Source organism: Megalops cyprinoides, chromosome 7 (assembly GCF_013368585.1).
Source record: "Megalops cyprinoides isolate fMegCyp1 chromosome 7, fMegCyp1.pri, whole genome shotgun sequence".
Classification (NCBI taxonomy): domain Eukaryota; kingdom Metazoa; phylum Chordata; class Actinopteri; order Elopiformes; family Megalopidae; genus Megalops; species Megalops cyprinoides.
In genome coordinates, this window is record NC_050589.1 from 2739243 (window position 1) to 2766652 (window position 27410).

Below are 27410 nucleotides of genomic sequence, written 5' to 3' on the forward strand. Positions count from 1 at the left end.
CACCCAAAGCAAAGGTGGTTCCTCAGTATATATTAACTGATAGATTCAACAGTGGCCTCTGGTAATGTTATATCAACAAGCCCTTGGCAGTCTGTCACAGATTGAGTTTTACATATTAAGTATATAAATAGACATTACTGTTGATAATCTTCATTTACAAATACATAAATAAGCAACAATAAATGTGGTTTCAGGAAAGAAACAAAAAATATTGTTTTCCACATGTTATCAGTCTCTAGAAAGATAGTGTACCTTGTCATGGGACAAATGATTCTAACAAAACAGGGAAAATGCCAGTAAAAGGCCACATAATTTTTCCCTACAAGTTATTTTATATTAGTAATATTATCATAATTCAAGCCACACTCCAAAAATAGCATTTCATACATCAAACTAAACTAATAAATATACCACATACAATTCATGATAGCATGATCTGACATTAGCATATTCATCTGTAACAATATAGAATCCTTTATAACAGTACTATAGCTTCTTGGCATACTTCTATAAAGGCATTTATGGCAGTATTTAATGCCATTCTATACTTTATTTAAAATGTACATAAAACCATTCAGGATTAAAGCTAACTTTCAACAGTCTTTAAGTCATGTGTTTTCACCAAAAAGCAGTGCTTCATATAATTTCTGCAAACAGGAGTAAGAACAATTTTACAGAAATACCACAAAATATTCTTTCAGGGGTTGAGTTGAATATGATTTGTGTGATATGGTTTTATTTGATATCTATTCAGTTGCTATGCCCTGATAATGTCAACTTCTATTAATTTCTCCATACCAATATTTATTTTCATGTTCTTCCCAGTAAAAAGTCTCAGTTCTTCTTGAATAAAGTGAGTGGAAATTGATTTGGATGGGTGATACTAGCAATGCAACCCATGTAAGCATTTTTCCCTCTAACGTATCCCTCCCCCCATCCACACTGGATACGCATTTCCATTTGGTTAGCAGTGAGAACTCAAAGCTGAAAATGGCATTAAATAGAACACACCCCTGAGGGTATGAAAATACAATCAAAGACAGTTGTAGACACTGCTTCATTAACAACTTGGAACAAATTATCCTTTGTTGTGTTCTTTGATAATTGTAGATATATGCATGTATATTACAAACTTTACTCAAACACATTCAAACAAGCAAAAACTATTATTTTATCAAGGAACAACAACACTTATAATTGGTTTTACTGGAGGAGCTGGAGAAAGACATTAAGCAATTAAGTTTGTTCCTTTTTTCCATACATGCACTGGGAACAGCTACCGCTGTGGTTTGGGTCGGCACACAAAGGTACTGAGCTGCCCATGTCCTGCCCCAGTCAGCATGTAAACTCCAGTGTACATGACAGTGCCCCCTAGCTACCACACACGACATTTCACCTTGGGGTTCATTGGAGTGCCTTGCTTGCAGTGGAATGCCTCAGAAAACGCTCCAAAGTTCTGTAGAGAGCCCATCACCCTGCACACATACAAAGACAGGGACAAAGCGGTGGGGTTGTAAGGTAAGATTTTTCAGGTTATGGACAGATTTCAATTTTGTATTTTCACATTGGATCATCTCTTTGGCACATTAAAGGTACCATTCCTGCTAGTGCCATACTCTACCTGTACTCCAGGGGGCTGTGTGAGTCAGTTTTGATGGACTGGCTAGCATATTCAGGCCGGTAAGAGCCACACCACACCTGAAAGAGTGGGATATCCAAGCACGCTCAAGAACACTGCATGACACTGATATTCAATCATTAACAGTATTTATATCCTGATTAAAAAAGGCTAAACATTATATTTCACTGAACCATTAACAGCTAATAGGTGTCATGTACAGTCACAGTCATGACAACATTCTTCAATAGAAAAATAGCTAATGTTCCACTGCATGCAGGTTCTGACAGCTTTTGCCAGATATGCACAGTTGATGTTCTAATGTATCATTTCCTCTAAACCTGTTTAGAGATGAAAGACCTAAAGAGCAGCCCCAGTTCGCTCATTACTTATTATGGCCAAAACAGTAATACACCATAAATAAATGCCTCAGTGTCTGTTAGTCATTTAGAGTCAGACGCTCTTTTTATTACTGCATTCCTTCCTTTAATGGTTTGGTTGTTTTCACATCTGTTTGGAAAGCAACCACTGGATGGCCGATGACTTCAGTGTCTGCATAGACTGCTAAACTGGTTCATATGACCACTTATTTAATATAGCTTTTTATGATGGCATAGACTTTTTCTCAGCTCCAGCCATTCTCAACATTCTTTTCTATCATGCCAGCCTCATTCCTCTTTCCTTTGGCTCATAGAGGCCCCCTCTAACTATCTCTCTATTTTTCTTCCCTCCGTCATGAGCGCTAACCTGGGCAAAGTTGAGGAAGAAAAGCTGTTTGTGGTTCAGGTCCAGACCAGGCAAATAAGGCTCCTCCCCCTCTCTTTCCACCCATTTCAGGTATGCCTGATAAACACACATAAACACACACACACACACACACAAAATCAAGTTGTGCTCACAACTTTCATCGGCAGAAATGGAAAAATAAGGCAACAATAAAACCTAAATTATACAGAGAAATCATGCAATTCAGACATTCGTCCTTTCCCATGTGGTGTTACCACATCTCCTTACCTTGTATGCTTGCCGAACTCCTCCATTGTCTGCAATGTTTTCCCCTAACGTGCTGATGCCGCTGACCTGGAGGTCACACACAGCTGTCAGAACCAAGACCTAGCAACTCGCAAACTAGCAAACTAATCTCTCCCCATGTCTTTGTAACAGCTATAAGATAAGAGATAACAGAGCTTTATGGTCATTGCTCAGAACAACAAAATTACAGACATGAACAGTGTATTACCCTAACTGTTACATACGGTACACTATTTAATAACTTTACAGATACCATCATCCAGGGTAATCTGCAGCACTACCACGTTACATCTTGCAAAGATTTGATTATTTCTTTCTCAAATGCTGAATCAGTTTATTCAGTGTAGCCAGTGACTTCCACAATTCTTTCAGTTTACGCCGTGACTCACGTTCTGCCCTCCCGCGAGCTTCCAGGTGAAGTTGCCATATTGGTGCACCATGCACTGCGACTGGTCTTTGAAGTGCTCCGCCGAGAAGTTGCTCCACCAGTTGAACATGTTGCCATCTTTATCAAAATTCCTCCCTGCAGTATTAAAGTGAAGCGGGCTTAACAGAAATTAAAATGTTGTGTGTGCAAAGTGGTGGAGCTTTAATTACGGCCTTTCCATTCAGTCACCTGACTGCTCCTCAAATATGCTTTTTGAGTGATAAATGCAGCGCGGCTGTACCATTATCGTCGAAGCCATGGGTGATCTCATGCCCAATCACCATCCCGATGCCTCCAAAGTTTAGAGCCTGGAGCTGCTGCTTGCTGAAGAAGGGGGGCTGCAGGATTCCGGCAGGGAACACTGTGGGTCAGACAGACAGAGTGACAGACAGACAGAGTGACAGAGAGACTGACTGAGTGACTGACTGAGGCTGAGAGGAGGGGAAGGAGTGGATTGGGAAGAGAGATGAGGAGAGGGGATACACACACACACTTACTTTCACATGTACATGCACACACAGGCACACACACGCAAACACACACACACACACGCGTACGCATGCACGCACATACACACAGAATTGTCCCATAGACTCATGGGGAAATCACCACTGCACTGTGGTTAGTGTGGTGACTATTGGTACATCCCTCACCTATCTGGTTCCTGTTGGGGGAGTAGAAAGCATTGACGACCGCAGCTCCAATAATCCACCTGTAACGGCACAATCACAACACCACAAGGTGACACAGCTCTCACTCCTGACTGTGTCATTGCAACACTGGACTAGCCACAAAAAGGCAGAACTAACTCAAACGTGCAGCACTAAACACATCCTTTCAGAAAGGAGAACTCAGAAATTAACAGGATGAAGCACCTCTGTGATTTTGTGGACAAATGTAACATTCAGCTAGATTCAGAACTGTGATAGCACATAGTATCACAGTTAGACTGTGAGCTGTTGCATGCGTCTGTGACAGCGTTTGTACTCACAGGTCAGGGTCTACCCGCTCCCTCAGTTTCCTCAGACTTTTCTGGGCGCCTGCATGCAGGTTCTGCAGAATATTCTCAAAGTAGTTCTCCTCACTGAAGTTCAGCTGCAGGGACAGAGATCCGCTCAGAGCAGCATCCGGCAGAGACAGAGTGGGCAAACACAGAGGCCATATCATCACCTCTCAACATTATTCCAGGACAACCAGTTCAGTCTAATCATCAACATTTCCACTGCTCAGAATAAATCCTTAGAGGAATATTTCTGTATTCCCCAAAGATATTCTTTGAATAAAAGGTTCTTCTTTCTTCTTACAGTAGAATTCTTCCCAATTCAATGAAAACCAAACACTTACCAGTTTTAGTCAGTTTTAGTGAGAAGACAGTCCAATGTACAGCCATCAACATGGACCACTTAAATGGTTTGATAATGATTACCTTCATTATCACACCAACTGGATTTTTTGTGGAAGGTTATCAAACTCAAAAAACACAAAGGCAATATTGCTATATATATGTGCATACATAAATACATACTCTTTAAAATAATTGGCAATTTGCATTTATAAAACATGTATCTTCTGTCGAAAAAGAGCTTGTGGGTGAAATCTTACATGGGCATATTCCTGGTCCAGCTTGACGTTCTCCTCCTCCAGGATATGGTCTGGATAACCAATCTGCTCTTTGATGGCCATGGCCTAGGACACAGCAGCACTGCTCTTTAACCTCAGCGAACAACTTTTTTACTGTTATACTTCAAATTTTTGTATGTGTTTGTGTGCATGCATGTGTATGTCTATGTTTGTGTGTGTGTGTGTGTGTGTGTGTGTGTGTGTGTGTGTGTGTATGCGTGTGTGCGCTGTGGAGAACTCTGACCTTCTCCCTAGCCTTCTCCTTTGACTGAGCATCCATCCAGCTCAGCTCCTCCAGAGTTTCCACATAGGCCTCCTGGATCTTACTGATGAGATCACTCACCTTTCAGAAGAGCAGAAAAACACATTTACTGCCCTAGTAACACAGTATAAAATAAACCATAAAACCATAACAAAACCATTACCCCCCACCCCCACCCCCCCCCCCCCCCCCCCCACCCCCACAACCACCACCACATCCATCGCTCAACATGCTTTCAGGTTTTGGGAATCAAATTTTGCCATTTAATTTTGCCATTTAATTTTGCCACTGTAACTAACAGCAGCTTAATTTAACATGGCTATTTGACTGAAATAAACAGAGGCCAGCCTTCCTGTTATGACTGCCTTTCCTCGGTTTACGCCAGCAGTTCGAGCAGCAGCTCACCATACGCTTGCTCTCCCCGGCGAAGGTCTCCCTCACATACAGCGCTCCCACTGCATTCTCCATGCTGCTCTGGACGTAGCGGACACAGTCCCGCCAGCGGGCCTCCTCCACAGTCGTCCCGTACAGTGCCTGATCACAAATATATACAGTAATGTCAAAAATTACTGCACAAGGTCAATTCCCCAAGCAAGGCTTAGAAATGTCCTGCTCTCTGTAACTTTTATTCACTCTTGTTGAATCATTTGTTAATGTAACTGCTCAATCCTATCTTAGATTCAATAATACAACCTTCTAGCTATGAGTTAAGCCCCCTCAATTCTTATGCAGTGGCAAAATTTTAACTCCTACCAGTACGGTAACTTAATGGCTTGCTGACCCCCACATCCACACAAAAAATGTCTGTGTCAAGCAACAATAATTACACTAGCTATGCAAAAGTCATTGTCACACCACCCAAGTGCTGGTTCAGGAATCATAATTTAAACCAGCGTTCATTCTGGGAATAAGCAAGGTAACACTTTTTAAACATCAAGATAATTTAAATCTTTGTTTCAGAACGACCACGCAAAACAACAAAATGCAAAGCAGAAGACAAAATAATCAAGCGAATCATACATGAAAGTCCCACGTTGAAGAAAACATTCAAATTTCAGTGGTTTCACATCTCTTTCTCGCTCGCTCACTCCCTCGCTCGCTCACTCTCACTCAGTTCCCTGGCTCCTTCTGTCTCTCTCGTTCCCTCTCTCTCATTCCTGTCTCTGGCACCCTACTGTGCAAAAGACAGCGATTTTAATGCAAGCACACACAGGCGGGTTCAATTTAAATAATTAGGTAATAAACCTGATCTTTCAAAAACATATCCGTAAAAAAAAAGGTTACGCAATCCTAGCAACAAATCATTAACCCTTAAAAATTCTTTTACTGATGCAATACCACTAACCAATGTTTTACTACTACTGCCTGTTGGAGACAATCTGCTTTCTTGCATCACTGCCGCTATGTGACGCTACTGCTAACCGACTACCCGAGAGGCCTTCAGTCAGAGCACCCCTGCCATGAAGGGAAGGCAGACAGCACTGGAGAACAGGACATGGCAGTTCCACACTCTGCAGGTGAGGGTCGGGCAGGACCTGTGCTCACCTTCCTGTAGTGGGCCCTGGCGTCCTTGAAGCGGCGACTCAGACTGCTGACTCTGTCGATGATCAGGTGCCAGGTCAGGTAGTTCTGCAAAGTTCTAACAAGGACAGCACATGGGACAAATTTCATAGAGACACTTCTGCTCAAGAACCCAATGTATTACACGTCACCATGTTCTAATGAGTATATTTATATTGAAGAAGCATTGAGCAACAGACAATACATCACTTACTGCCACCTCCATACAGGAAATTTTTTGTATACACGGTATTGTAAAATGCAATTTTAAAATATATAATTTTATGACACATTATACAACATATGCATAGTTGTGTTTCCAAAAATGTGCACTGAACTTCAACATATATTCAAATATTTTCTATAAAAATCAGGATGTTACAGTTAACTTATATTTCTGTGAATGCATGGGCTTGCACATCCCTTTCCGCCTAGAACTGCATGCCGGTCAGACCTGGTGTTGTATTTGGCAAGCACGTCGTTCAGCCTGTGTAGGTAGGGGGAGCCATACACCACCACCTCCTCCTCGGAATGGACCTCTATGGCTACACTTGACAGTACGCCCTGAACAAACTGCGTCCAGTTGAAGCCCTGTCACAGAAGACAAGCACAAGAGCTTTAACCCCAACCTTCGTTACTGTTCTGTATCTCTTCCGTCTCTTTCTCCCCGTGTCATTCAAATTCAAGGCCGCCTCTAAACAGAGACAAATTGTGCTGCCAAAGCATTTAGTCTACCAGGCAAACAACAACATTAACAGCAGAGATTACCTTTTAGTTGTTCACCCAGAAAGAGAATATAAAGAGACAATATAAAAATACTTGTAGATAAATATTGTTACATTTATTCTGAGCACCCTCTTGTAGTCTCTCACCCACACGCTCTCTCTCTCCCCTGATAGGTAGCAGAGGCTGGTGGGAGTGCACTCACATTAAGGCTGAAGGTCTCCTGCACTTCAGTCAGGGTCATCTTGTTGTAGAGCAGAGTGACGTCCTGGCGCTCTTCGGCGGGAGATGTGGCCTGCATACAAAGGGGAGAGATCTGGCCCTGCTGTATCTGATCACACCACAGCATCAATCAGCAAGTTTTTCTAATAATATCCTCCATTTATCCTGCATTGTCTACCATGGGTATATGTGAATATATCTTTTTTTATAATACCAGACTGCTGTGGTTGGAACAAGAAAAAACTGATATTCCCTCACTAGTCCAGTCACAGAAATTTCACTGCAGTTAGGCGCAATACACAGTAAGAAGGCAGAAACAGAAACAGAAAGTTATAGTGGACAGAGTAGACATTCATAGTGGATTACAGTAGCGCACATTTATAGTGGGCAGTTGAGGCAGACTTGCGCAGTAGACAAACACAGAAGTTGGACGCAGTGGCCGTTTTCTGTACACAGAGTATACAGTCACAGTGGTCACTCACATTGGCGATTTCTGTCTCCAGCTGCATCACCTGCACCACTTCCTCCCAGACACGCTCCTCGTCCCGCGTCAGGTTACGGTCTTCACGGGCCATCAAAGCAATCGAAACAATGAACTGCAGGTAGGCCTCTCGCACCTGTCACGAACACACAAATACAACACAACCATCCACGCAAAAGTAGCAGAGCTGAAACAAGTAGCTGGTGTGAGCCCTGTGTAAAGCCAGCAGGTAGCCGAGCAGTTTCAGCGGTTACGTCACTCCCTGAGACTTGATTAGCTAGAGTTGTTTCCGTATTAGTTAGGGGCAATTTGCCTTTAGCTCAACTGGTAATGACACTAGCCATAAAGGTTTAGCTGAGCAGCAAGAATTGTGGTTTAAAAATCTCTCGCTGAACCACATAACATCCAGACAAATACACAACACAGTTTACACTCCGACTACGCTAAAAATCATGCACACACACACACCACAGAAGCACACAAGCACGCACACCACAAAAACATGTGTACCACAAAACATATAAACACACAGACACACACAGTATCTATTATCATTAAAATGTACAAACTCTCCCAGTGACCATCTACTCAGCGGCAAACAATACTGGCCACTCCTGATTAGGAAGTGCTTTGCGAATGTATTTACCTTTTTGTAGTTTCCATCATTGAAGTAATAATCTCGGGACGGCATTCCCAGCCCTGGCTGGTCAATCTGAGGAAACATAAATCATGAGTCAGTGTGTGCCTCTCACTTTCATCACTGTTCAAGATAGCAACATCCATGCTCAGTGGTTCATAATGAATTGTCTGACTGACAATTAATAAAACAAGCATGTCTGGATGTGCGAATGTATGACTTGTTATAATACACCTCCATGGTTCGAAACATAAATGGACAACATCTAAAAACATGTACAAGCATGTAAAACGTGTAAAAAATTGTAACATTTAAGTCGCTCTGGATAAGAGCATCTGCTAAATGACAATAATGTCATGTAATGAAACAAAGTAAAAAAGCTTCAGCAGTCAGCTCTGAAGCTGGGCACTGAGACAGCACTGCCCATGTTCAACAGGGAAAAACCTGACAACGGGGGTTTTGTGCTCTTACATAGATGATGTGGTGGCTGGAGTCACGGTCATCTGTCCACACAAACATGTCCACCAGCACCTTCTTATGGAAACGGGAGTTGAGGGTGGCCAAGGTGTCCTCCAGGCTCCACTCCCTGACTGTGAGGACAGACAGAGCTGGCTGAGCTTGTGAAGGTCCTTTGTTCTTCTTTGCATTCTGGTCACAATGCTTTAACAGAGAATGTCCGCTGGATGCCACACAACCATGAATACCAGTCTAACCCGCACATACCCTGTTTTGCAACAGTACTTGTTAATGACACTTTTGCCTGCATTAGCAGCAATAATGTGTTGTGATTAGTCTTAAGTTGTTGTATTCGTCCCTATTAGCATACATATTGCTTGATGCGTTTAAATGTAAACTTATCACAAAGCACTTAATGTTTCCCTGGATACAGCCATCCGCTGAGAAAGTAAATAATGAGGAACAAAATTGGCTTGCGTAACAGTATTAGTGTAATGAAAGAGATGAAATTTCCATCTCTGGAGCGTAGCAAAAGGTTAAACATGCTCTCTGGCCTTGCCTATATGCATGGTCCAGCAGCCTTTTGGCCCGGACCAAAGTGACCAATCACTGCACAGGGAGTCTCTCAGTAAAAAGAGGCCTCTGTCTGCTGAAAGATATGGGCTCCCGTATGGGTAATTCAATTCACACCATCCTCTGCAATTCCACTGATTTACACTGGCGTTTGTTGGGAGATGAAAGCACAGAACTTAGAAAGGTCAGTAATAAGAGTCACACACTCCTTATAGCAAACCTACTCCCTGCCACTCCACCTCTCTGTCTGCTGTCCTGGATGCCAGTGAGGACAGTCAGTCAAAGGTTTAATTCAGTTCTCATATATGCTATTAACGTGCAAAGTACGGCAGTTTCACCAGTATTACTGCCCAGAGTGAGGTGATTCCTTTCACCAATTATTGTCAGAGGATCTGGTGCTGGTACCACTCTTCCAGAAAGCGGGGTGTGGACATCCCTCTACCTGAGGTGCCGTTCCAGTCGTCTGAGGCCACAGGCCAGCCTCCGATGGTGTCAATGAGCTCAATCAGGGGCTGGGAGTCACGCTGCTCAATAAGACCTGCAGAGGTAGCCATCATTTGCAATCAGATACCAAAAGCAGTGGCCTTCTGATACTGGACCACATCCACCTGTCCGTGTTGCCCATGGCTTAGCCACTGGCGCCATTTATGATCTACCCTCTGATAGAATTTATATAAATGGAGTGTGGCTGTTGGCTTAATTTAATTATCATTTATTTTAAATCAATATTTCCTGTAGCTCCAACATAATTGGTGCCATAGTGAAGAACAGTGATTTACTGGTATATCTTTGCAGATGTAATTCTCTCTCTCTCTCTCTCTCTCTCTCACACACACACACACACACACACTGTTTCTCCTGACACTGTAGCTGGCGTGACTCACTCTCATTCATGCAGGATTTGTACAGGGTCTTGGCTTTGTGGAAGGCCTCCCGATCCTTCTCATTCTCAGACTCCAAAACCCCTTCCCGAAAAAAACAACAGATATAAGTGCACAGTAGAGGGCTATGACTGAGCACACACACCCATTTGCCGGTGGCCAATCCCGCTTGTTTCTGCCGAACCCGGAGCCCGGCGGCTCACCTTTCAGTATGATCTCCATCTCGTCTCTCAGGATGTCGAAGACGCTGTACCTGGAGCTGGTCTCTGGGATCACGTGCCGGTCCAGCCAGCCTCCGCAGGCGTATTGGTAGAAGTTCTGGCACGGCTCGACTGTGGGGTCCATATTCTGGAGGAGCCGTGCAGCTAGTCGACAGGTAAGGGGGACAGGCCACACAGAAGGTTGAGTTTGGTTAATGTAGATACAATTTGCACAGCATTTATACTCTGTGCGTGTTACAACGTCTGTGACTTTGAAAGAATGAGAGAGGGGAAAAAAATGTCCAAGCTCTGGAAAAAATATAGATACAATACATAAACAGTAAAACTGGTATCATATTTCCATTGTTTCATATTCAGTGGAACTGGTCACATATGGAAGCTCAGTTAGGTCCCTATCACTCACCCGCGGTGACACACCCAGGGTTAGTGCACACATCATGGCTGCTGGGCCGATACAGTGGCCCTGAAGGGACAAAAGACACAGAACTGGACCATTTGATCTACGCATCACACATGTGAATGTTCTAACAACCCTATTTCACCTGTGATTTGGTGTAATGTTTGGACTCTGTGTATTACATTTTGTTACATTTTGTCATTCAGCAGAGTAACTTTCATCCAGAGTAACTTCAGGACGAGTAAAAAGCACATGTAACTGTATGATTTACACAATAGGGATCTCACACGGCATTCTCATTAATCTAACTGTGCGATGCCCGATTTTATTGTAGATATATTGTGTATTTGTATTTTGTAGCCATATAATATAAATAGATGTAGAACAGTGTATCAGTGACATATTTATTACACAGAACAATGAGAAAACAAATAAAGTGTGTTAACACAGTAGTACATTGTGTAAATTGCCATTTCAAGTCATTGTCACCATGACAAAATGTAAGTCGTCCCTGCTTGCTTACATGTAGATTTGCAATGAAAAATAAATAAACACATACACAATAAATGATGGCAAACGCACACAACTCGTCAAACGCACGCTCACCAACACATATTTGCTCACACCAATGGGGGGCCTGGGCTAAAGAAGGTTGACATTTTATCAAAGTCATGTGGCACCCAAGTTCTCGGGGGTGCGTGTCCATCACGGGCACAACTGACGGGCCACAGCTGGGGCTGTAGCACAGTAGTGTCCTGTAACGACTGATCTGACGAGGGCACTTTCAAAGCTTGCGGATTATGCTACCCGCAAAAGGCACTGAGCGTGGCACAGAGCACGGGTGTTTCTCAGAGTACCGAACCGTGATGGGAATCGGCTCTGTCAGCTACGGCATTGTTGTTTTGCACGCTGGCTGCATTGCTGATGAGGCAGCAGATGAGATTAGATGTGGGGTGAGGGCACGGGGGGGGGGGGGGGGGGGACGACCCACAGCCAGGCGTCTGGCTGACAGCACGTATCATGTCCTTGGAAGCATGTCCCTGTTGCTTTGACGCTGTGATGATGATAATGATCCCACCTTCATCTTACACACACTGCACTAGTTTCTCCATCCACCTTTATTGTCAGAAACACATTTGGCGTTAACAGTGAAGTCCAACGTAAAGGGCTTACCCTCAACAGTCCCAGCGTTCCGCGGAGTCTCAGTTCTGCTGGATCGCTCTGAACAGACAGAAGAAAAGGAAAAGAATTAAGCTCCCTTTGACTAATTACAGCCCTTGCATTTGCCAATGCCCAGGTGACGTACCAGAGAAAATAAAGGATACCTTGATAAAACTGATAGCTGTTTTATTATACATGGAGTTCATGTTTAATTTGACACTTGCATGACATCCACCTAGTATCTATAATATAAATCAGCCCAAGATGAAAGCAGATGTGGAAAAAAAAGGTTGCACTGGAGCGAACTGCAGCCCCCCGCGGTTTTAAAAATGGCATGTTATCGACTGTTCCAGGTCAGACCGGTTGGAACAATTCGAACGGGCACAGGCGCAGTGGGAGTGGATTAAATGTGCCCTGCATTTCCAGGATAAAAAGTGCTGCTTTTCAGTTGATGTTTTGCTTTGTCACTTTTCTTACCCAACACGCCGTGAAAACATGGTTCACAGAGGATTTACACGGACCCTATTTCAGTTATCAGTTCTGGTTTCTCTGCAGCCCTGATATACTGGCACAGAAGCAGGAAAAAATATCCCCCTTCTAAAATTTAGCAGCAAAGATAATTGTTTTCATGAATATTTCCTGTTCTATAAATGTGGTGAGAGAGTTCTATTCTGAGAATGTGTTTTAATCTCATCTGCTACAGTGATAATTGGCAGAAAATTATATACCCCTTAACCTTGGTGTATCTTTGTCAAAGGCAGATCAGAGTGATAATTCTCATAATGATAAGTCTCACAATTTTGGTTCGCAGTGACAGAGACACTGAACAAATGCCACTGAGTCAAAACCTCATTGAAGTCTGGGTAATCTATTATTTTTAAATATTTTTTTTTACCACTTTCACTTATTCACCACTAAAGGCAAGTTTCTACTTTAAGAATGAATAATGATCACAGATCTAAATTACAATAAATAAAGAGTTAAATAAAGCATGCACACAATGGAGTATGTTTATTTTTTATTTTTTATATTAAATATCCTTTTTGCACATTTTTACACAACACAATGAAATATGTGAATTCAGTCAAAAGTCACTACATTATATAAAAATGACAATTTATACTAATACATAACATTAACATAAGCATAAAACTGAGCTCTTGGACAATAATGTACATTTATGTATGTCTTAGCCAAGCAGCCGATTTACCCAAGTAGAGGTCCAGAATCCTTACACTGAAAATGTTTTGTTAACGTATTTAACTAAAGAAACGCTTGTGTAAAAAGGAAAACTCAATGGTATCATTTGGTGAACTATAGTGTCATGGACCCAAGTCACCACTCGCAGCCAAAAAACATAACCTTTACATATTCCCATTTTTCCAGGAAAAATCATCTCACAAAATGCCATCAAAATAATTCCACAAATATATTTACTATAAACAAACAGGGGGAAAGGGGCGAAATACATTACATGTAACTAACATCTGTGCGATATATGCATATACATACATTTCTCTCTCTCTCTCTCTCTTTATATATATATATATATATATATATATATATATATAGAGAGAGAGAGAGAGAGAGAGAGAGATAGTGAAATCAGTCTTCCATAAAATTATTTGCAGTTACAAGATTATGGCTAATCCGTAATATTAACAATGGATTTTAATTATAATTCAAAACCAGTGCTCTTTTACTGCTAATCAACATTACAATGATAATGGGCAGCAACGGCTGATAAAGCAGCACTTTCTTTTGTCAGAAAGCGCTTTTCCAAGACAGGCAATTACAAGCATGAATCCCAGGTGAGATGAGCGTGAAAACAGAAAATGATAAAACCGCAATGTCAGAGGCGCAGGTACAGAGAAGTTGCTCTCGGTCCTACCTCTCAGAGCCGACGTGTAGAGCACTATGAGTCCGGCCAGCGCGCAGCTCACCACCAGCAGAAGCACGGAGAGTCCGATCTCTGCCACGCTCCATCGCCGCTTACCTGGCTTGGTTGATTTCTCCACTATATCCATTTGGCTTTCCGATTTACCCATTCTTGTTGGTCTAAAAAAAAAAAGTTGCGTGGGAGGAAGGACGACAGGTTAACCGAATGTGCAGTGATGCGGGTGTCCGTTATGAGCGCGCGAAAACGCGGTGCAGTTATAAATCACGGGTGCCAGATATAACCAACCCCTAAACGATGATGACACAAAATTAACTACTAAAACATTTGTACGAATCGTACGAATAACTAAATCGCGCTATTTTGAATATATTTTACTTGTGTAACATTCTTTTTTTATAATAAAGCGTATGTAATTTAATTTACAAATCACTACAAATGACTGAGTGCGTCTGACATAATGTGTAGCGTTTCATCTTGTATCCAGTTATGATGGGAGAGTGTCCGTGTGCGCGGAGCACAACTGAACGTGGGGACTTCGCTGTTGTGATCGTATTATATCAACAGCTATCGTACAACGTGCCTGTGCATCAATACTTGCACCGAAATAACTACGTTTCAGACACTGGACTATGTATTGCTGTATGTTTCAGACACTGGACTATATAACAGTGAACTATCTCTGTATCATGTCTTTCGAGATGTTCCCCCCGATATGCTAGACCACAAACTTGTTTGTTACCTCCAAACACGATCGATGTGATAGCACTGGTTTGCAAATACGTCAAATGCTTATTTTACAAAGATATCAAGGAAACGGAAAAGGTATTTTACCTGGATGACTCAAATCTAAACCACCTCACTGCCGCGCTGTAGTGTAAGAATCATTTCCCCTCGCTAACTCAGAGGGATATTGCCAGTCAAAGCGTTCTCTCCAGAGATCTCCTGAAACGACTGGGGAAATACCAAGACCAACAGACGTTAAGCGTGATAAAATATGAGAAAATCAGAGAACTAGTGGGCGGTATATACACTCTCAGCTAGACATCAACGTGTCCTCACTCATCTCCGGGATAATGATCAGATTTAAAAAGAGATGTTACTAGTTATTTTCACTGTCGTGCTAATAATGTCATGACAGGTATTCCCATTTCGCAGTTTTGTACTGTAGCCATGACGTATGACACTTTCTGTATGGGTACAGAAAGTGTAGCGACAGAAAACGAGTCAAAATGATGTAACATTAATAGCTGATTAACAAATAAGTTGCACACGTTTACAGAACCGTATATCTCATGTGCACATGACAATGAAAAGTTCCTAAATAACTTGTGAGCGGCAATACCCTCTGGAAGCAATACACCAAAGCTGGCAGTAGGGGTCAGGAAACGTACAGCAACACAGCTTATCAAAACCCTTGACCCTTGATCTGCCTGTCAGACTTACGTTATATATGAGACTTTCACTTGGGGCAGACACACCTTTACGTGTGCGCTACTTTATGAAGCAGTGCAATGACTTTTTTTCCTCAAGTATTACTTATCACACCGAGAAAGCACACTTCTAATGGTCAGTGACAATCACTGCTCTTGCACAATTTTTGATTGCGTGATAAAAATACACATGCAACGAAAATGGTGTTCACCAAACACTCAAGTTGTAAATGGTCTGTGGTCCTCAAGCTTGGAGGGGCTGATGTAATTATGCACAGATGAGGGTCTCAATAAACATGTTAGACCAGTGTCCAAAAAAAAAAAGCAACACAAATGCTAAAAGTCTGATTCACCTTTTTTAATACCTATTTCTCACTGCACAAGCCAGGACCAGCTTCGGTCTGTTGTACTCCTGTGATTACACCTACAGCAGGTAATAAATCTGGGCTTCGTGCCTCTCCCATAATGACCCTCTCATTAGTCACACCTGATGAATACACATGGGCACACATTTGGCAGGCACCATGATGGATGTGAGTGCCTGGCGAGGGGGCAGTTCAGCCTATGCGGGAGACCCGGGCCCCGCCACGCCCCCTCCCCTCTCACCACGCGCTCCCATTGGCCGGTCCGCTGACACCTGCTCACATGCCATTCCTGAGCATGCCCATGAGAGACAGCACAAGCAGCAGGAGGGCATCTCTGTGCTTGGTAACATTGCTACATAATGTATTTATGAAGATAATGAAGACAGTAGAGTCTATACACAAAGTGTACACTCAGAGTGATGGATGCAGACAAGACAGGCAAACAGACACAGCATATCTGGGATTTGAAGGGATACAACAAAAAATGGAAATGGAACATCTACAAAAGTGCAAAAACATGCTGTGATTTTCCAGTCTGTCATCATGGTCTGAAGTGTTTTTACAGCAACGTAACATTTGCTAGAAGACGGTTCCGCTACAAGAACTGAACTTTGTGGCAGCCTAAAACAAGAGCACAAAATTGTTTGAAATCCCAGCGAGTCACTGAGCAGACCAAGGCTGTAAACTAACATCAAAACGGTAGAGAGGACTTGATACGGTTATCTGAGAAACACCCCTCCTGGAGGAGCGTATCACGCTGACGTCACGTTTAATTTCAGATGAAGCAACTTTGCAACCATGTTCACATGCCAGTATGAAACACATGATTTCTGTGAGAAGAATAACCGTGTTACACAGTGCTGAGGCAATGGGTTTCCTGAAAACATTTCCCACTGTAGGGATTAGATGTAAATCCAGGGTTAGGTGACTGGTACTTCACTAAACCTACAACACGGGATAGAAATAAATAGGATTACACCCCAACCCCCCACCACCACCACCAAGACTGGGTAAAGGGTTCACGGACCCTTCCAGTACTGGCTGTTTGGACTGTGTGTGATGATGCAAACATGCACATTCAGAAAATAATGTGTCAGATACACACCATGCATACATTACATACATACAATACACACCATGCATACATTACATACATACAAAACACACCATGCATACATTACATACATACAAAACACACCAACTTAGTTTTCAGAGAAGTGCTGTTAAGGTAATACCTTCCATCAAAGAAAGAGCCGAAAAAGAGAAAGACGCACTTGTGCAGTCCCACGTACATGCAGCACTGTAACAGCATGAAAGCACCATCAGATGGTTCAAACACAGTGAATGAAAACGGTGCTGGCACAGCTGTAACAGCCAGGAGACAGTTGCAGATTAGCTCTGAACCCTGAAAGGCGTTGGATCCACTGGCACCTGCTTGGTTCTGTTTGCATGTTAGCCTGGTCCCTGGCGGATCGAGGTGCTGTGTGAAGCTGCCGGGAGGGCTCCCTACCTGCCTGCCGAACGCCGGACTCCGCCCCGACGCCAGGACACCCCGTCGCCGCAGGATCTGCCCGGTACCCAGGCACTCCTGCGAGTGGTCAGCAGCCCTGCCCGCCCACCTCAGCTCGCACCCCCCCGGCCGCCGGCGGAGGAAATCTGTGGCGTGTGCGTTTGAGTGGCTGCGAGAGACAGTATCTGTGCTGATGAGGGAAAGTGGACAGGGGAAGAAGGAGGGTGAGAGAGAGAGAGAGAGAGAGAGAGGGAGAGAGAGCGGGGGGGAGAGAGAGACTGATTTTTTTTTTCCAGTCTCTGAGCACCAGTGTGATAGTAATAGTAATAATAAGTAATCAGGAGGAGCCTCCTGGTGTTGGAGAGCTGTGGAGGGGTGTGATGACGGGTGGGTGGGGTGAGATGGGGTGAAAAGAAGCCATGTTCATCTGCTTCGCTGCCCTCCCTCTCTCTTTCCCTCTCTTCTTCTTTTTCTCTAGCCCTCTTTCTGTCTCTCTTCACCACCTGTCTCTCTTCTTTTCGCTCTCACCGAGCTACTCTCTGCGAGGATCCATTCTCGCTGCCGACTGAACAGGAACAGAGTAAAATAAAAGTTGAGTACCTCATGGTCTGTAAAGGTGAGGAAGGAGAGAAAAGGGTTAGAAAGCGGACAAAAGGAGGGAGAGAAAAGGAAAAAAAATGATGATGAGGGGTTCAGGAGAAAGCTTTGGACACACTGTGCTCTGTGAGTGCCAGTGCTGACATTTTCACTACAGAAAAGACCTTCTGTCGCGGGAGGCGCGCAGCTACAAACTTCAACCTCTGACAACCTCCACCGGTGTCCTCTCCCCGCCTGCCCAGCGGAGCGTGGCCTGTGGGTAATTGGCCCTGCCCACGCTGGGTGGAGGGAGGGGGAGGCGTTAACCCTGCCTGGGTGTGATATTGAGATGGCACGCTGCTGGGGTCTGCCGCAGTACCGCAGGTCATTAGGCATTTTATTAGCCTCTGTAATTAGCTCCCATTAAGGAGCTGGGGAGCAGTCAGAGCTGGCTGCTCGTTAACGGTGCTCCCGTCTTTGGGGACACGGGTTGGGGGGGGGGGGGGGGGGGGGCTGCCAGGGACAGACTGCAACACAGGAACTGTGTGTCTTCCTTGCAAAGTGTTTTTGCACCACATCAAGGGAAAGTGACACCGTTTGCAACACAGAGACAACACAGCACTACACCACAGTCACACCCATCGAGATAGCATTATCTTGCACGCAGACTGAGGTAAAGGAGGTGGATTGCAATGCCGTGATGCAATTCTGTGCAAGCCCGTCGACAGAGAACTGCACAAAATCGGCAAGCCAACAATCAACCGCGGATAAAAGCTGTACTCATTGCGAGAACAGGCGTTAGCATCTTTAAGCTGAAATCATTTATCTCTCCGTTCAACTGAACGTTGCTGGATGAGAAAGTTGTCCCCTGTGAAACTGCAAAACCCTGTCCAGATAACAAGTCATTCCGTGAAATGACTGGAGGCTCAGGACTTAGGTGAGTAAGACGGTTGACTCAGGAAATCTTCCATTCTGCAGTCAGTTACTGTTTGCGATTCCAGCACAAATGCAACAGAGACCTACCTGAACTGCAACAACATACCTGACGTTCTCAATGCTTTCCACCATGAAGTGATGTCACACATGTTGGATACTTTTCTTTTTGAACTCACAGAATTGTGAAATGCAGTCCTTTTCTAACGACTGCTGGGATAGTTCAACTAGATAGTCGGGACCACACCATATTTTTTGGATTTATATTTTAATTAAAACTACAGGTTGCATGATACATACATAGCACACACAGCAGTCATCTAACAGAAGCTCACAGCATTTGTGAAGCAGAAGGAAACAACTCTTCAGCAGTTCATCAGGAGTGCTAGAATCGGTTTCTGATAAGCATTTGGTAAAACCTCTGCATGCTAATGCATTTCTAACCCAACATTGTTTCAGAGATGGTATTGTGACCAACACTGTAATTATATTCCTGGAGAAAATTAAGCCAACACACAAACAACATCAACAATAGTAACATAATCACTGCACAGTGGACAATAATGAACAGTGCATTGATTTATTAACAGGAGAATAAGCTTGGTTTATCATGGTTCCTGCTGTTTTGAGGAAGTATTCACTTCCCCCATTTTAGTAATATGTCAGCACAGGCAGAGTTTGTGTACAAATGCAAAGAATAAACTTCATATGGACTTTTTAAACTTTTATATTCAATCTCATAAATAATGACAAACTAAACAGGAAAAAACATTAAAAGCTTTTAAAATTACAATGAAATAATTTTTAAAGATAGCCTTCTGATTATGAATGCCCAGATAACAGATCTTAAGTCCACATTAATATGATGTGTGTAGACTGTTCCTTAACATGATTGTAATTTGGATTGGAATTTAAGTACATCTATATATATATCTGTATGTTCATATTTAAGCTGTGGTATGCTATACCTCTGTTGTATCTATTCAGTCTACCTTGTCATGATAGCATCTGCATAACAGCATCTGCCAACTACATAAATAACAATAATTACAATCAATACAAAACGGTAAACACTTTACATTGCAAATTCTGTCTCTGTTAGCAAATACAAAGGCAGCCTTCATTCGATAACCATCAACTAAAAAATGTGACAAGAACACTTCAGACATACCAAGAAAGAACACACGATGACCGGATTCCTTGTAACAGCCAGTCTCTGGCATCTCCTCTGCATTGGTTAACCTGCGCATCGGTATCCATCTGCATTGGGTAACAATGCATCAGTATCTAGCTCCATTGGTTAACTCCACATCAGTTTCCATCTGCATTGGTTAACAGCACATCAGCATCCATGTGCATTGGTTAATGGCACATCAGTATCCATCTACATCTGCATGTATTACTGCATGCCACCTAACTGCATACACTATTTGTTGGTATTTGTATGTGTGTGTGTATTTTACTTCCTTGAGACTTATCTCAGTAGGTACCAGCTGTCCTTCACCATATGTAACCAGCACTCAGAAATACAAAAGAACCTGTGAAAAAAAGCCAGGCAATCAAAAAAGCTGAAACAAGATCACTGTAAAAAGCAGAGAGTAGGTGCAGGTTTCATACCTAGGACCAATCACCCCTCATCTCATTTGTTTCCATCAACCCTGCATTAGAATAAGGTGAGCACCTGAAAATATTAAGTCTAAGCAAATGTTTAATATTATAATATTCTATTATGTATAACAAGTATCTTGCATTGTATTTCATTGTTCTTCTGTAATTTTTATTGAAAACATTCATGTGTTGTCTCAGCATGAGAACGCAATGAAATCAAAACCTGTGTTTTTTCAGGAAAGCCATGTTTTCACACAAGGTAATACTGCATACGAGTTTTCAGATACGGGATTATTGGTTGTCAGATGAACGAAAATACAGCTCAGCTGTGTGTAGTAGCTGAAGTGCATCTAAGTGTGTTCTCTGATGAAGAGAGTTTTGTTAGGTGCCCTTTAACACACGTTGAATATGCGGATTTTACCGGGCAAGTTCTGCACAGCCACGCAGTGTACCCTCCTCCTATTTACGCCAGAATTAATTCAGCCATAAAATGCAGAGAGGGCCATCTCATTGCTGTCTATACAATGAAAACATGATTATTCACTAGCCCATTAAACTTGATACCAAGCTACTCTATTCACCGCCACTGTGAGGAGGGACAACATTCGTTTCAACCCCAAGGCTGTCTCTGTGGGGCTTTGTTTTGAGGCTCATCTATAGCCCATTACCAATGGAGGGGATGTTGTTGGAAACATGAGGGCTCCGTTGTCCATTTTAAATCAAACCTTAACTGGACCTCACAAGGGGGGTTTGCCTCCTTCATTTTGCAGCTCTCGCGACTACCTGACTTCCCTCCTTTTTGAGGCCATCCATGTTCTGCCTGGATACGGATGACAGCCTGCTATTTGTTCTGAAAGAACGGCCCTAATTACACACTGCTGCGGGGGTAAGTAATTCAATAATTACAGATTTATTAGATGTACAGAGTCTATGTCTCTGCCTGTTTGTGCCGGCCCAGGCAGTAACTTAATGCTTTGTAAATGAGGGGGAAAAAAAAACAACACGCTTTGAAAGCTTTTTCATTAGACGGTGTCTCTTTGAGGGATGAGTTCGTGGAAGTCTGTTAAAAGCCTGCTATACCGTCATATTTCAGATGAAACCAACAGGATGGCAAGGGGGGGGGGGGGGGGGTGGGGTGGGGTGTGGGCGGTGAAGGAGTGGTGTGTGACAGATTATTTGAAATGGAATCCCATTTATGTGTGCTTTACAGTGGATTATTTAGCTATTTTTTTCCATTATTCAGAATCTTTGGTTATTTAGACATCTCTTTCACATAATAAGCACTCAGTCACTTAGTGACTGTGAAAAGACCCTGCAGGGTGTTCTGCGTAGGCTGTGTCTTCATTATGGCTTGAAAACCAAAGGCTGTGTTAGCATATCTTTGGAATCTCCGCTCACCTCCACCTCTGATGTCTGTTGGAGTCTCTGGAGCAAAGAGAGGAGACTATACACACTCATACACGTTACCAGCACTACCTATGTTGTAATTTATGGTGTTTTCAAACATAGCCGTGAAGGTCATCCCTGAAAAATAAGACTGGGGTGTGAGTAGTGCCTTTAGTTTCAACTCGGTGTTGAAGATCATGGTACCCTCCCCCTTATTGATGTCAGTTGTTTATTTTTTGTTTGGTCCCTGCCATGAGGGATCACTGTAATTACTAGGCGTGAGGCAGAGCAGTTTCGGGCGGCGTGGGGGGGGGTGTAACAGGGACACGAGAAGAAGCCGTCGATCAGGCGGAAAATGGCTGGCTCCTGCTCGGTGCCCTGCGGACAGGCCGTCCCCCAGCTGCAGCCCCTGCAGATTTATATCTCTCAGGTCTGTGATCTGTCGTCCCCCTGGCCACCCGGCAGCGCTGTGATTAACGGCTGTGTTCCCCATAAAGAGATTTACGGCCCAACTTTGACAGAGCCTCGTCCGGCTGGGAGGCCGTCCAGAGGCTGTCTGGTGCACTTCTGCCATGCAGATGCTCCTGAACGGGGGAGAAGCCTGACGCTGAGGTTCAAAGTTCAGTACCTGGTTGTCCTAGTGCACGATGCAGGAGCCAGCGAACTCGCGCTTGATCCGGGCCCGGAGCCGGCGCAGCTCGCCGTGGCTGGCGTCCACCTTGAGGCCGCTCTCCGTCAGACGCCAGGCCCGATTCAGCTGCTGCTCGCCGTACTGCTGCAGGGATCCGCGGAGGAAGCAGTCCGCCAGCCAGGGCCTGCCCAGCCCGGTCTCCACGCAGTGCAGGGCGTGGGCCTCGTGCAGCTCCAGTGCCCGGGCGAAGTCTTCCAGGCCCGGCTCCTCCCGGGAGCACAGCACCAGGCTGCGGCCACGCCGGCACAGGTCCTCCGCCCACACCTTGGGCTCCTCCGCCTCGCCGGCGCCGTGGCTCCGGATCACCCGGTCCAGGTCGGACACGGCGCGGTCGTGAAGGCCCAGCCGTGCCAGGCAGGCCGCCCGCTGCCTCAAGTACTGTATCTTCCCCTCCCCGACCGCCCGTACCGCCACTGTCAGCAGAGCCAGCGCGGGCTCCCATTGGCCACGCTCCGAGACATAGCCTGCCTCCTGAGCTGCGGCCTGCCAGTGACAAACAAGCCACAGGCCACACGGTCAAAAACACACACTCACCAAATTCACCGCTCCCTTTCACATGCGAGACACACACTCACCAAATTCACCGCTCCCTTTCACATGCGAGACACACACTCGCCAAATTCACCGCTCCCTTTCACATGCGAGACACACACTCACCAAATTCACCGCTCCCTTTCACATGCGAGACACACACTCACCAAATTCACCGCTCCCTTTCACATGCGAGACACACACTCACCAAATTCACCGCTCCGTTTCACATGCGAGACACACACTCACCAAATTCACAGCTCTCTTTCACATGCGAGACACACACTCACCAAATTCACCGCTCCCTTTCACATGCAAGACACACACTCGCCAAATTCACCGCTCCCTTTCACATGCGAGACACACACTCGCCAAATTCACCGCTCCCTTTCACATGCGAGACACACACTCACCAAATTCACCGCTCCGTTTCACATGCGAGACACACACTCACCAAATTCACCGCTCCGTTTCACATGCGAGACACACACTCACCAAATTCACCGCTCCGTTTCACATGCGAGACACACACTCACCAAATTCACCGCTCCGCTTTACATGCGAGACACACGCTCACCAAATTCACCGCTCCGCTTTACATGCGAGACACACACTCACCAAATTCACCGCTCCGCTTTACATGCGAGACACACACTCACCAAATTCACAGCTCTCTTTCACATGTGAGACACACACTCACCAAATTCACCGCTCCGTTTCACATGCGAGACACACACTCACCAAATTCACCGCTCCGTTTCACATGCGAGACACACACTCACCAAATTCACCGCTCCGCTTCACATGCGAGACACACACTCACCAAATTCACCGCTCTCTTTCACATGCGAGAAGAACTGTACAGCAGACTGTGAGCAACTGTGTGCATACCATCACGTAAGACACCAGCTAGGAACGGCCTGAATGTGTATACATTTCAAATAGACATATCCAGTTACTAAATGGACAAAGCGCCCAAGAGTTAAACAATAAAATTGCAAGGTGTGCTTACAGGTAACTAAGCTGCAAACAATCCAGTTAAAATGAAACAAGTTACATAATGCTACACAGTAATTATGATTTATGTATTTTTTTACTGGTTTCTCTCTACCTCCCTCCTCTCTGTCCCCTTTCTCACACGAGTGTTTCTTTAACATTTCCTACCTCTATAAAATCCGCCAAGCATAATTACCTTAATGATAAGTTGTTAAAATAACAATCTGGCGACAGCAATTACTGAACATAGGTACAGTGGGAGGGCATCCGGCATTACAGGCTAGAGCAGAACTGGCTATCTGCATCTCCTTGTGTTATCTTCAAGAGCATTGTCTGTGTATGCACGTGTGTGTGTATGCGTGTGTGTGTGTGTGCGCGTGTGTGTGTATGTGTGTGTGTGTGTGTGTGTGTGTGTGTGTGTGTGTGTGTGTGTGTGTATGTGCCTGGCAGAGTATTACATGCCTGTATCTGTTCTGCTGGTCTTACAGAGGCCAGAGCTATGGTGCATAACAACTTCAGCACTGAACCATGTCTTACCTGCGCAAGGAGTTTCCTATAAGCATTGCCAGTCAGAGCCAGGAGGAAGTCAAGGGTGGAGGGATCTCTCTCTGCGATCTTGCTCAAACCCTTGGCTGCACCCCCAAAATTTTGTTGCCATGCCTCCACCACGCCCCATCTGGCTTGAGCTGCCGCCTCCCGTGGCTCCTGGCCAAAAATCTGGCTCAAGTGAGCACCTGCTCCTTTCACTTCACCTGGGAAAACAGGAGAGTCAGACACATGTTTGAACTGATCGGTCTTCATATCATATCTGTACTTTCCTGAAATGACTCCAATGTCACCTGCATCAGTAACACACAAAAGAGGTAAAAACTTTATTTAGAGGCAGTATCTGTCTCACCTTTGGCAAGTAAAGTGTCTATGTACAGGAGATGCCATCTTGGGTCTCTGCAGTCAGTTTTCAGTAGGGCCCCAGCTATCAGAAAGGCTTCCCTTAGATGCTCCTCTCTGCAGGGAACTGGATTGGCAGCCGTGACCTCAGAGAGACTGGTCCTACAGCAGTGTTGCAGCCAATCACAGATGAGCTTTCTGGCCTTGTCCTTCAGGGACAGGATGTCTTGAGTGACTGCTTCAATGTCCACTTGCAGCGCTGCCAGAATATCCTGAGTGCATTCCTTGAGAACAGACACAGTCAGTAAAATGTCCCTCTTTCACAAAAAACTATGCTTTTTTAATTCACACTTTGCCTCTTTTAAAAGACGAAGTTACAGATCTGCTAATATCCATTCAGTGTTCCTACTTTTGTGGATAGAGGGTATCAGTGCTTGTAAAGAGAAATTATAATTTAAAAGACAAAACAGCACTAACATGGTGGTGTCAAAGTCAATAGCCAATATCCAGCCTACTGGCCAACAATAATAATTGGCTAAAAGCACACAAAGCACCCTTCTCTCTGGGAACATGATCTTTATGATACACACCAGCCCTTGGCTTTTCTTGCCATCGAATGATGCCAGGATAAATACGTCAATATATCCAAAAGTAGCAGTGATTTTAAATACGAATAGTGGCTTCTGTATCATTCTACCAAAAATCGAGACAAATGCTTGAAAACTCACAATCCTTTAATGTCCTTCTGCTTTTCTTCAAACTTTCCGTTCTGTTTGACTATCTTTGTCCTGTGATTACATTCCTCCTTTAATAGAGGGTTCCCAGACTAAACCTATTACATCGTGTTCCCTTACCAGAATCACACTGTGCCACCCACTGTGGAACTGGTCTTTGGGTTAGTCTGTGAGGACACTGCTTCCTACTATTACTCATTTCCCTGGAACTGGGCAAGAGCTGATTATACAGAGGACAACTGGGGCAGTGTGGAGGACAACACTGACTACAGTGGAATCCTTCTATACTGTTTTGGTTTTTGGTTTGGCGGCAGTGTAGCATAGTGGTTAAGGAGCAGGACTCGTAACCGAAAGGTTGCCGGTTCGATCCCCGCTGGTACACTACTGCTGTACCCTTGGGCAAGGTACTTAACCCCCTGGTGCCTCAGTAAATATCCAGCTGTGTAAATGGATAACATTGTAAAGAACTGTAACCTATGTACGTCGCTTTGGATAAAAGCGTCTGCTAAATGAATAAATGTAAATGTAAATAAATGTAAACCAAACCAGGGGGAAACTGGCTGTCGGTGTGTAAGGCAGCATGGTGCCCATGCACTGATCTCTCTCTGCTTCACCCGTTTCACATTTCTGCTGCTTTCTGTCACTCTCTTCAGTTTCCCTGCAGCTTAACTCTCTGCCACCTCCATCCCGCCAGCCGCAGCTCTCTGGCCCTCTGGCCTGCTGGAGCAACCCGTTCCCCCTGTCAGTGCCTAGCAGCAAGCGCGTTCTCCCTGGCTGTCACTCCGTCTCAGCGACCGCTAATCCTCCCTTATCTTAATGGCATCCACGCGCTATCGGCCCAATAGCCGGCAGAGTCAACCTTCAGCGGACCTTTATCAGCGCGGCCACCCGTGTTCAATACCACACTCCCTGCTTGCCACCATCCCCTCCCACACAGGTGTCTGATCGCATCTGCTCTGCTTCTCCTGTCTGCAGTACCCACCTGTCTGTCAACAGCCCCATCCCAAGGGGCTTCAGCAGCAAACAAGATTTCGCCGCATGTACGTACAAGCGGCCAACAACAGACAGCTCTGAGCAGAAATATAAGAATGGGCACAAAATACTGCTCTTGATACTGACAAGATGCATCTTGGTCCTGAACTGCTATGAAGTACACCTCAAAGGCATGGGTTTGTTCGCTGTTCAAGTGTAAGGTTGTGTCAGATCCCCAATATGTTACTTTTAGTTAAGTCCTGACAACAGTGTACCTTCTGCTGGTTAAGCATGAGGTACGTGAAGCCCCTCCCACACAGAGCCTGTACGTGCTCGCTGTGTTCCTTGAGGATGGCGCTGAAGTCGAAGATAGCGGTCTTCCGTTGGCCTAGCAGGGCATAGCACCGCGCTCTCGCCAACAAAGATTCTGTCGCCAGACCACCTGCATAAAGAAAAAGCTATTAGCTGTATGTTCCTTGCCTTCCGCTTGAAAATCATGAAAGTACACACTTTTCTGGTTAGAATAAAATTCTGCTTTTTGCCTCATGCTGCCTTCTCACAAATGTTTACCACTAAAAGAGAGCAGTTCACTGTAACTAATTTCCTTCAAGACAAAAAC

General features: G+C 44.5%; 1 protein-coding gene across 1 annotated transcript; it reads right to left on the bottom strand.

Annotated features, from left to right (window-relative positions):
• Positions 1-1222: 1222 nt before the first annotated feature.
• LOC118781138 (membrane metallo-endopeptidase-like 1) lies at positions 1223-14319 on the bottom strand. Its single transcript, XM_036534038.1, has 23 exons — positions 14163-14319; positions 12284-12331; positions 11117-11176; positions 10696-10857; positions 10496-10576; positions 10054-10149; positions 9054-9172; positions 8592-8657; positions 7947-8081; positions 7442-7537; positions 6974-7110; positions 6505-6598; positions 5365-5493; positions 4942-5040; positions 4680-4763; positions 4069-4172; positions 3731-3789; positions 3319-3438; positions 3040-3173; positions 2633-2698; positions 2366-2461; positions 1622-1698; positions 1223-1475 (listed from the first exon to the last, which is right to left on the bottom strand). Exons 1-23 carry the CDS (start codon positions 14317-14319, stop codon positions 1376-1378), a joined length of 2319 nt encoding a protein of 772 aa, XP_036389931.1. The 3' UTR covers positions 1223-1375.
• Between the last annotated feature and the right edge of the window lie 13091 nt (positions 14320-27410).

Coding starts and splice junctions, on each gene's coding strand:
- LOC118781138 (XM_036534038.1), bottom strand. CDS start 14,319: ATGGGTAAATCGGAAAGCCAAATGGATATAGTGGAGAAATCAACCAAG. Junction 10,150..10,495: donor CAAATCCTGCATGAATGAGA/GTGAGTCACGCC, acceptor CTACCTCTGCAG/GTCTTATTGAGCAGCGTGAC. Junction 3,439..3,730: donor CCCCAACAGGAACCAGATAG/GTGAGGGATGTA, acceptor TCTGACCCACAG/TGTTCCCTGCCGGAATCCTG.